Below are 9,902 nucleotides of genomic sequence, written 5' to 3' on the forward strand. Positions count from 1 at the left end.
CTTATTGGGCGTCCAATCGTTTTGTATTTCACGGTATCAATGTAATTTTGCTATTTTATTTGACGATAAGTGAATTCTACTAGATTCGTTATAAAAAGTAAATAATTCAAAATAGGAAGCCCGGTTAGCTCAGTCGGTAGAGCATCAGATTTTAATCTGAGGGTCAAGAGTTCAAGTTCCTTATTGGGCGTCCAATCGTTTTGTATTTTACGGTATCAGTGTAATTTTGCTATTGTATTTGACGGTAAGTGAATTTTACTAGATTCGTTATAAATAGTAAATATTTCATAATAAGAAGCCCGGTTAGCTCAGTCGGTAGAGCATCAGACTTTTAATCTGAGGGTCAAGGGTTCAAGTCCCTTATTGGGCGTCCAATCGTTTTGTATTTTACTGTATCAATGTAATTTTGCTATTGTATTTGACGATAAGTGAATTTTACTAGATTCGTTATAAAAAGTAGATATTTCATAATAAGAAGCCCGGTTAGCTCAGTCGGTAGAGCATCAGACTTTTAATCTGAGGGTCAAGGGTTCAAGTCCCTTATTGGGCGTCCAATCGTTTTGTATTTTACTGTATCAATGTAATTTTGCTATTGTATTTGACGATAAATGAATTTTACTGGATTCGTTATAAAATGTAAATATTTCATAATAAGAAGCCCGGTTAGCTCAGTCGGTAGAGCATCAGACTTTTAATCTGAGGGTCAAGGGTTCAAGTCCCTTATTGGGCGTCCAATCGTTTTGTATAAATGTAATTTTGCTATTGTATTTGACGATAAGTGAATTTTACTAGATTCGTTATAAAAAGTAGATATTTCATAATAAGTATAAATGTAATTTTGCTATTGTATTTGACGATAAGTGAATTAATTCACTGGATTCGTTATAAAATGTAAATATTTCATAAGAAGCCCGGTTAGTTGTAGAGCATCTGACTTTTAATTTGAGGGTTAAGGGTTCAAGCCCTTGGCGTCCAATAATTTTCGTAAGCAAAATTGCCGACTGAGATAAGCTGCATATTACTTTTGTATTTCACAAGTTCATTTTACTGGATTCGTTATAAAATGTAAATATTTAGTAGTAAGAAGCCCGGTTAGCTCAGATAGTAATTATAAATAATTCCTACTTAAAGATAGCCCAAGTGAATATATGGATAATTGGTTAGGCTAAAGTAGCGAATTAACACACGTCATGTGACAAAATAGAAATTAAATACGAGTATGCTTACCCTTTTGCTGGATGAACAGCTATACCACGTGGTTTATCCAACCCATCTCTCACCAAAATAACATAGCGATTTGGTTCTCTATGATTAATAAGGAAAATCCAATTGTAGGTCTGATCGATGATATACAGTGTTTTGGCAAGCCAATCTACAGCAATTCCCTCCACTCTATTAGATGATCCCCCAAACACCCTATTGGCGCTGTTACTTTCTGCATTGACTGTTCCTTTGTAAACTGCCGTACGTAGGGAGGCGCTAAAAAATATCACCTGGTCTTGGTGGTCGGTGTCCAATGCGACGAACTTTCCCGGAACTACATTGTACTTGAATGCAGTCTGTATTTCTCCGGTGGCGATTAAGCCCGGCGCGTATGTTGTTGGGTCTGCAGGTAATGTTTGGATTTTAGCCTCTGGTTGAGATGGGTTATCTGTGTCGACTTCCTCCGCCCAGAGCAACAGGTCAGCTGCTGTCGAGCTTGTTATCAACAGAAAAAGCCTTAATAAAATAATGGAGATAAGTTATTTACATTTTTGAGAAGAAAATTAACCGGGATTTGTGCATATATGCTATGTCAAAATTTATTATCAAAATATTCTTACCGGCTCATTTGTACAATGTCGACGTTTTGGAAAACTTTCAAATTCATCATAGAAATCATCATTCTTATCATCATCGTCATCCTCATACTCAATATCATCATTATTATTGTAATTAAAACCTTAATTCTTCCTTCTTCCTTTATTCTTTCACAATTTTGCGTTTTTTTCTTCATATTTTTCATAGTTTTATACACTCACATATTCATTTGTTTAGGACTGGTCTAGGCTAGACCTCGGCTATCAGTGCCTATTACTATATTATTTAAATATACAATTTTAATAGATAACATGGACGTAGTAATTAATACTTAAACAATACATTAAATTTATATATTAATATGATAACGTTAACGAATAAATAACAATAACTAAACCGTGTACATAGTGTATCACTACTGCAATAATAAGATTAACATTTTCAATCTTATAATAAATTTTATACAGCCGGTGTTATGTATTGACCTAGGCTACTATGGCTAATGACAGGTACGCTTTCACCATTAAAGGCTTTTTCTATGAATGGAAAGGCCTGTACGAAACACGAGCTCCTGTAGACCAAACCCAGTACCGTTACGATTTTAATCGTACGGGAAATATCCTCAAGATAATCAAAATCCTGAAAAAATCTAAGGTCTCAACTTACAGCAAGACTGATCTTGAATCCATTTTGCAAAATGTTCAAATGCATTCGTCCGAGACCTGCATTTATATAGATCCCGGAAGCCATGCTCACACCACCAAGTAATAAAAAAGTAAATAATATCCAACCACAGCAGAGTAGCTACAATGCCAACATTCTTAGGATGTCGTTAGGTCTATTCTCTTCATATTATTGGTTGGCACAAACTTGAAGACTTCATTCACATTGGTGGTTCAGTGAAAGGATTACCGCCTGCCACGTGAGGTGACCCGGATTCATGCATATGCAAATTCAATTTCTGGTTATTGTTGATTCTATATCTTAACGGAAGTTATCCATAGCGATGTTGATAAGTATGAACTCGATGATCTAGATAGAAAAACTGACATTTTAACTAGTTTGGAAAAATGCAGGCATCCAGTCAAGCTCCCAGTAACGCCCGTGACCTCTTGGGTCCCTGGCGGAAGGGGACACACAGGGGTGTTGAGCTTCCACTACCCGGCACTACGTAATACAAGCCTTTCACTGTGTGTTCTCATGGAAAATGTCTATTCCCACGGAGTCCAAACGGGTTCTTCCTACCCCAGAACTCTACTACATACAGAGCCTTGACATCTTTTCGAAGTTAAGAAAACACAACTAAGCAAATCAAAACATTGTAAATCTCGACTTTAACTCAAAACCGCGACATATACAGTAGAGTACTTTACTGACATGCACGTCTCCCAAAAAAAATGTCTCACCCTCGGACTACTATTACGTAAACGTAATTTTAGTTCAATATACCTAGTCTTGTAGAATATCTTTTCGCAGTTTAATAATAAATCAGATTTTTTACCGCACTAATTTAAGAATTATCAAATGCGCTAAGAGAAGAATAATCCAGACAAAAGCTAAAGAAGAGAAAGCTTTGAGGTTTTGAGAACCAGAACCAGAACCACCGATGCTGTATATATACAATAACCTCAAATGTAATGTTTTTCTTGTAATTGTTGACATGATTTCGAACAAAACATCAACAGAAAGATATTTTCTGTAAAAAAAATGTGCATCGGCCTGGAATTGAACCTGGGTCCCCAGCGTGGCAGGCAAAAATTCTATCACTGAACCACCGATGCTGTACGGAAATTATAACCTCAAACGTAATGTTTGTCTTGTAATTTTTGTCTTGTTCTCGAAAAGAACATTCACACAGAAGATACTCTGTGTAAAACGAAATATGCATCGACCGGGAATTGAACCCGAGTCCCCCGCGTGGCAGGTGAGAATTGTACGACTGAACCACCGATGATGTACATTCACTGAAAACTCAAATGCAATGTTTCTCTTGTAATTGTTGTTAATGTTCTCGAAGAGAACATCAACAGTTTGTGTAAAATTGAGTATGCATCAGCCGGGAATTGAACCCGGGTCCCCCGCGTGGCAGGCGAGAATTCTACCACTGAACCACCGATGCTGTACATTCACTATAAACTCAAATGCAATGTTTCTCTTTTAATTGTTGTTAATGTTCTCGAAAAGAACATCAACAAACAAGACAGTTTGTGTAAAATTGAGTATATATTATAATTGAGTATATATTATAATTGAGTATGCGGTATATTATAACCTCAAACGTAATGTTTCTCTTGTAATTTTTGTCTTATTCTCGAAAACAACATCCACACAGAAGATACTTTGTGTAATGTAAAACAAAATATTCATCAGTCGGGAATTGAACTCGAGTCCCCTGCGTAGCAGGCGAGAATTCTACCCCTTAGCCACCAATGCTGTAGGCATACAGATATTATTGTGTAAAATTGAGTATGCATCGGCCGGGAATTGAACCCGGGTGCCCCGCGTAGCAGGCGAGAATTCTACCACTGAACCACCGATGCTGTACATTCACTATAAAATCAAATGCAATGTTTCTCTTGTAATTGTTGTTAATGTTCTCGAAAAGAACATCAACAAACACGACAGTTTGTGTAAAACTAAGTATGCATCGGCCGGGAACTGAACCCGGGTCCCCCGCGTGGCAGGCGAGAATTCTACTACTGAACCACCGATGCTGTATCCACAATAAACTCGAATGTAATGTTTTTCTTGTAATTGTTGACATGATCTCGAAGAAAACATCAACAGACAAGATAGTTTGTTTTTAAAAAATGTGCATCGGCCGGGAATTGCGCCCGGGTCCCCCGTGTGGCGGGCGAGAATCCTACTACTGAACCACCGATGCTGTGTATATACAATAAACTCAAATGCAATGTTTTTCTTGTAATTGTTGGCATGATTTCGAACAAAACATCAACGGAAAAGATAGTTTCTGTAAAAAAATGCATGGTTTGTCTTGTAAATTGTTGTTATTGTTCTCAGGAAAGAGAACATTAACAGACAGGACACTTTGTGTAAAACAAAGTATGCATCGGCCGGAAATTGAACCCGGGTCCCCCGCGTGGCAGGCGAGAATTCTACCACTGAACCACCGATGCTGTACATTCACTAAAAACTCAAAATGCAATGTTTCTCTTGTAATTGTTGTTAATGTTCGCGAAGAGAACATCAACAAACACGACAGTTTGTGTAAAATTAAGTATGCATCGGCCGGGAATTGAACCCGGGTCCCCCGCGTGGCAGGCGAGAATTCTACCACTGAACCACCGATGCTGTACGGAAATTATAACCTCTAACATAATGTTTCTCTTGTAATTTTTGTCTTGTTCTCGAAAAGAACATCCACACAGAAGATACTTTGTGTAAAACAAAATATGCATCGGCCGGGAATTGAACCCGGGTCCCCCGCGTGGCAGGCGAGAATTCTACCACTGAACCACCGATGCTGTACATTCACTAAAAACTCAAATGCAATGTTTCTCTTGTACTTGTTGTTAATGTTCTCGAAGAAAACATCAACAAACACGACAGTTTGTGTAAAATTAAGCATGCATCAGCCGGGAATTGAACCCGGGTCCCCCGCGTGGCAGACGAGAATTCTACCACTGAACCACCGATGCTGTACATTCACTGAAAAATCAAATGCAATGTTTCTCTTGTAATTGTTGTTAATGTTCTCGAAAAGAACATCAACAAACACGACAGTTTGTGTAAAATTAAGTATGCTTCGGCCGGGAACTGAACCCGGGACCCCCGCGTGGCAGGCGAGAATTCTACTACTGAACCACCGATGCTGTATCCACAATAAACTCAAATGTAATGTTTTTCTTGTAATTGTTGACATGATCTCGAAGAAAACATCAACAGACAAGATAGTTTGTTTAAAAAAAATGTGCATCGGCCGGGAATTGCGCCCGAGTTCCCCGTGTGGCGGGCGAGAATTCTACTACTGAACCACCGATGCTGTGTATATACAATAAACTCAAATGCAATGTTTTTCTTGTAATTGTTGGCATGATTTCGAACAAAACATCAACAGAAAAGATAGTTTCTGTAAAAAAATGTGCATCGGCCGGGAATTGAACCAGGGTCCCCCGCGTGGCAGGCGAGAATTCTACCACTGAACCACCGATGCTGTACGGAATTTGTAACCTCAAACGTAATGTTTTTCTTGTAATTTTTGTCTTGTTCTCGAAAACAACAACCACACAGAAGATACTTTGTGTAATGAAAAACAAAATATGCATCAGTCGGAAATTCAACTCGGGTCCCCTGCCTGTCAGGCGAGAATTCTACCCCTGAACCACCAATGCTGTAGGCATACAGATATTATAAACTCAAATGTAATGTTTCTCTTGTAATTTTTGTCTTGTTCTAGAAAACACACAGAATATACTTTGTGTAAAACAAAAATATGCATCGGTTTGAAATTGAACCCGGGTCCCCCGCGTGGAAGCCGAGAATTCTACCACTGAACCACCGATGCTGTACATTCACTATACAGCAAACTCAAATGCAATGTTCCTCTTGTAAATTGTTGTTATTGTTCTCGGGGGAAGAAGAACATTAGCAGACAGGACACTTTGTGTAAAAACTAAGTATGCATCGGCCGGGAATTGAACCCGGGTCCCCCGCGTGGCAGGCGAGAATTCTACCACTGAACCACCGATGCTGTAGGCATACAGATATTATAAACTCAAATGTAATGTTTCTCTTGTAATTTTTGTCTTGTTCTCGCGTGGCAGGCGAGAATTCTACCACTGAACCACCGATGCTGTACATTCACTATAAACTCAAATGCAATGTTTCTCTTTTAATTGTTGTTAATGTTCTCGAAAAGAACATCAACAAACAAGACAGTTTGTGTAAAATTGAGTATATATTATAATTGAGTATATATTATAATTGAGTATGCGGTATATTATAACCTCAAACGTAATGTTTCTCTTGTAATTTTTGTCTTGTTCTCGAAAACAACATCCACACAGAAGATACTTTGTGTAATGTTAAACAAAACATGCATCAGTCGGGAATTGAACTCGAGTCCCCTGCGTAGCAGGCGAGAATTCTACCCCTGAGCCACCAATGCTGTAGGCATACAGATATTATTTTGTGTAAAATTCTAGAAAAGAACATCAACAAACACGACAGTTTGTGTAAAACTAAGTATGCATCGGCCGGGAACTGTACCCGGGTCCCCGCGTGGCAGGGGAGAATTCTACCACTGAACCACCGATGCTGTACATTCACTAAAAACTCAAAATGCAATGTTTCTCTTGTAATTGTTGTTAATGTTCGCGAAGAGAACATCAACAAACACGACAGTTTGTGTAAAATTAAGTACGGTATGCATCGGCCGGGAATTGAACCCGGGTCCCCCGCGTGGCAGGCGAGAATTCTACCACTGAATCACCGATGCTGTACATTCACTAAAAACTCAAATGCAATGTTTCTCTTGTACTTGTACTAATTGTTGTTAATGTTCTCGAAAAGAACATCAACAAACAAGACAGTTTGTGTAAAATTGAGTATATATTATAATTGAGTATATATTATAATTGAGTATGCGGTATATTATAACCTCAAACGTAATGTTTCTCTTGTAATTTTTGTCTTATTCTCGAAAACAACATCCACACAGAAGATACTTTGTGTAATGTAAAACAAAATATGCATCAGTCGGAAATTCAACTCGAGTCCCCTGCCTGTCAGGCGAGAATTCTACCCCTGAACCGCCAATGCTGTAGGCATACACATATTATAAACTCAAATGTAATGTTTCTCTTGTAATCTTTGTCTTGTTCTAGAAAAGAACATCCACACAGAATATACTTTGTGTAAAACAAAATATGCATCGGCCGGGAAATGAACCCGGGTCCCCCGCGTGGCAGGCGAAAATTCTACCACTGAACCACCGATGCTGTACATTCACTACACAGCAAACTCAAATGCAATGTTCCTCTTGTAAATTGTTGTTATTGTTCTCGGGGGAAAAAGAACATTAACACACAGGACACTTTCTGTAAAAACCTAGGTATGCATCGGCCGGGAATTGAACCCGGGTCCCCCGCGTGGGAGGCAAGAATTCTACCACTGAACCACCGATGCTGTATATTCACAAAAAAATGCAATGTGCCTCTTGTAATTGTTGTTAATGTTCTCGAAAAGAACATCAACAAACACGACAGTTTGTGTAAAATTGAGTATGCATCGGCCGGGAATTGAACCCGGGTCCCCCGCGTGGCAGGCGAGAATTCTACCACTGAACCACCGATGCTGTACGGAATTTGTAACCTCAAACGTAATGTTTCTCTTGTAATTTTTGTCTTGTTCTCGAAAACAACAACCACACAGAAGATACTTTGTGTAATGAAAAACAAAATATGCATCAGTCGGAAATTCAACTCGAGTCCCCTGCCTGTCAGGCGAGAATTCTACCCCTGAACCACCAATGCTGTAGGCATACAGATATTATAAACTCAAATGTAATGTTTCTCTTGTAATTTTTGTCTTGTTCTAGAAAACACACAGAATATACTTTGTGTAAAACAAAATGTGCATCGGCCGGGAATTGAACCCGGGTTCCCCCGCGTGGCAGGCGAGAATTCTACCACTGAACCACCGATGCTGTACAATAACCTCAAATGTAATGTTTTTCTTGCAATTGTTGACATGATCTCGAAGAAAACATCAACAGACAAGATAATTTGTTTACAAAAATGTGCATCGGCCGGGAATTGTGCCCGGGTCCCCCGCGTGGCAGGCGGGAATTTTACCACTGAACCACCGATGCTGTACATTCACTATAAACTCAAATGCAATGTTTCTCTTGTAATTGTTGTTAATGTTCTCGAAAAATACACCAAGACACGACAGTTTGTGTAAAACTAAGTAAAAAGTGAACCCGGGTCCTCCACGTGGCAGGCAGTTGCGTCGAGAGCCAGTAAGGACCCCGGGGCAACACCTCACATGGATCCCCCACCTTGACTTGGGACCCCCACTTGGCTGCTCCCCAAATTAAGTCTCCTCTTGAATCTGACAAAGGTTTTCATCCTGGCTTGGACTCGGGCCCTATGGAGATTTCGTTCTTACCCCGAAAATTGTTCATCTTGGTCCGGCAGCGACCCCCTGACCCTCCCCCACCTCGACGCCACTGGTGGCAGGCGAGAATTCTACCAGTGAACCACCGGTGCTATACATTTAGTACAAACTGATATATCCGGGCAGAGGTGCCATATTTTCAAAATTTGCTTAACCAAGGTGGGGCTGAGGTAGGTGGGTATAGTGTCTATCCACATGCTAAATATTGTTGCAGGCTTTTGAGGGGGTGCGGAAGTAGCGGTTCTATAGTCTATAGTTAAGTTTGAAAGTATATATTTCCGGGCATCCAGGTTCAAAAAAAAAGTTTTCCACCAACCATGGTGGGGCGTTCAGGCCCTTACTCACTTTGTTTTTGTTTCTGTCGTCAACAATAAATAGCATCTCTATAATTTGGGCCGGTTTGGGAGGGATTTGCTTTCATGAGTCCCTTCTGGAACACTCGCAATAAACTAGTTCAACTGTGAGTAAATAAGGGAAATCCCCGATATATTTAGGGTGTTGATTGAATAAGAACAAAAACACTCAGGAAACATATCCGGATATAAACATGACACCAATTATTTGTATTTGTGCTGTATAATCCATAGAGAAATTTCCCGGTAGTTCCCAAGCCCCATCGAGAAGGCGCTACAAAATGTTTTTTCCCCACAGGCCTTCTCGCTGTATCACAGCCTAAATCCATAGTCAGGCCCGTAGCCAGGGGGGTTTTTAGGGGTTCGGGCGAACCCCCCTTTTTCAGCGAACCCCCCTTTTGCCAACGAACCCCCTTAGCCAGAAAACGATCCCCCGTTTCCAAAATAGTGCAATTTATTACAAAATGGGAGCATTTTTGGCACTGTTTATTTGTCGCTATCGATCGTAGAAATCAAAACAAAGCTGCAGCCAGCTGAATGACATAACCAGCAACACTTCAAAATGAATATTAATGAGAGGTTTGTTGCCTAGGCTATTTGACCAATCGC

General features: G+C 39.8%; 1 protein-coding gene and 19 non-coding genes across 20 annotated transcripts in view; 3 read left to right on the forward strand and 17 right to left on the reverse strand.

Moving 5' to 3' along the window:
• Positions 1-2,657, reverse strand: part of LOC117107898 (low-density lipoprotein receptor-related protein 4-like) — a 13,490-nt gene extending 10,833 nt beyond the window's left edge. The window contains exons 1-2 of the mRNA XM_033249733.1: positions 2,467-2,657; positions 1,228-1,719 (exon numbers count right to left, since the gene is read on the reverse strand). Of these exons, the coding sequence (XP_033105624.1) occupies positions 1,228-1,719; positions 2,467-2,489 (515 nt within the window). The 5' untranslated portion in view covers positions 2,490-2,657. The remainder of the gene's footprint in view (positions 1-1,227; positions 1,720-2,466) is intronic.
• On the forward strand, positions 298-370 carry Trnak-uuu. Its single transcript has one exon. It is a non-coding gene; the product is annotated as a tRNA-Lys (tRNA).
• On the forward strand, positions 478-550 carry Trnak-uuu. Its single transcript has one exon. It is a non-coding gene; the product is annotated as a tRNA-Lys (tRNA).
• Positions 658-730, forward strand: Trnak-uuu. Its single transcript has one exon. It is a non-coding gene; the product is annotated as a tRNA-Lys (tRNA).
• A 1,191-nt stretch (positions 2,658-3,848) lies between the features above and the next one.
• On the reverse strand, positions 3,849-3,919 carry Trnag-gcc. Its single transcript has one exon. It is a non-coding gene; the product is annotated as a tRNA-Gly (tRNA).
• A 350-nt stretch (positions 3,920-4,269) lies between these two features.
• Positions 4,270-4,340, reverse strand: Trnas-gcu. Its single transcript has one exon. It is a non-coding gene; the product is annotated as a tRNA-Ser (tRNA).
• A 103-nt stretch (positions 4,341-4,443) lies between these two features.
• On the reverse strand, positions 4,444-4,514 carry Trnag-gcc. Its single transcript has one exon. It is a non-coding gene; the product is annotated as a tRNA-Gly (tRNA).
• Positions 4,515-4,866: 352 nt separating this feature from the next.
• Trnag-gcc lies at positions 4,867-4,937 on the reverse strand. Its single transcript has one exon. It is a non-coding gene; the product is annotated as a tRNA-Gly (tRNA).
• Positions 4,938-5,041: 104 nt separating this feature from the next.
• On the reverse strand, positions 5,042-5,112 carry Trnag-gcc. The gene has a single exon. It is a non-coding gene; the product is annotated as a tRNA-Gly (tRNA).
• A 102-nt stretch (positions 5,113-5,214) lies between these two features.
• Positions 5,215-5,285, reverse strand: Trnag-gcc. The gene has a single exon. It is a non-coding gene; the product is annotated as a tRNA-Gly (tRNA).
• A 103-nt stretch (positions 5,286-5,388) lies between these two features.
• Trnag-gcc lies at positions 5,389-5,459 on the reverse strand. Its single transcript has one exon. It is a non-coding gene; the product is annotated as a tRNA-Gly (tRNA).
• Positions 5,460-5,562: 103 nt separating this feature from the next.
• Positions 5,563-5,633, reverse strand: Trnag-gcc. The gene has a single exon. It is a non-coding gene; the product is annotated as a tRNA-Gly (tRNA).
• A 270-nt stretch (positions 5,634-5,903) lies between these two features.
• Trnag-gcc lies at positions 5,904-5,974 on the reverse strand. Its single transcript has one exon. It is a non-coding gene; the product is annotated as a tRNA-Gly (tRNA).
• Positions 5,975-6,440: 466 nt separating this feature from the next.
• Positions 6,441-6,511, reverse strand: Trnag-gcc. Its single transcript has one exon. It is a non-coding gene; the product is annotated as a tRNA-Gly (tRNA).
• Positions 6,512-7,187: 676 nt separating this feature from the next.
• On the reverse strand, positions 7,188-7,258 carry Trnag-gcc. The gene has a single exon. It is a non-coding gene; the product is annotated as a tRNA-Gly (tRNA).
• Positions 7,259-7,689: 431 nt separating this feature from the next.
• Trnag-gcc lies at positions 7,690-7,760 on the reverse strand. The gene has a single exon. It is a non-coding gene; the product is annotated as a tRNA-Gly (tRNA).
• Positions 7,761-7,876: 116 nt separating this feature from the next.
• Positions 7,877-7,947, reverse strand: Trnag-ccc. The gene has a single exon. It is a non-coding gene; the product is annotated as a tRNA-Gly (tRNA).
• Positions 7,948-8,045: 98 nt separating this feature from the next.
• Trnag-gcc lies at positions 8,046-8,116 on the reverse strand. The gene has a single exon. It is a non-coding gene; the product is annotated as a tRNA-Gly (tRNA).
• Positions 8,117-8,395: 279 nt separating this feature from the next.
• Trnag-gcc lies at positions 8,396-8,467 on the reverse strand. The gene has a single exon. It is a non-coding gene; the product is annotated as a tRNA-Gly (tRNA).
• Positions 8,468-8,561: 94 nt separating this feature from the next.
• On the reverse strand, positions 8,562-8,632 carry Trnag-gcc. Its single transcript has one exon. It is a non-coding gene; the product is annotated as a tRNA-Gly (tRNA).
• Positions 8,633-9,902: the final 1,270 nt, after the last annotated feature.

The sequence above is a fragment of the Anneissia japonica genome, unplaced genomic scaffold, assembly GCF_011630105.1.
Source record: "Anneissia japonica isolate Jap-2015-1 unplaced genomic scaffold, ASM1163010v1 scaffold2139_len280258_cov182, whole genome shotgun sequence".
NCBI classification, from domain to species: Eukaryota; Metazoa; Echinodermata; class Crinoidea; order Comatulida; family Comatulidae; genus Anneissia; species Anneissia japonica.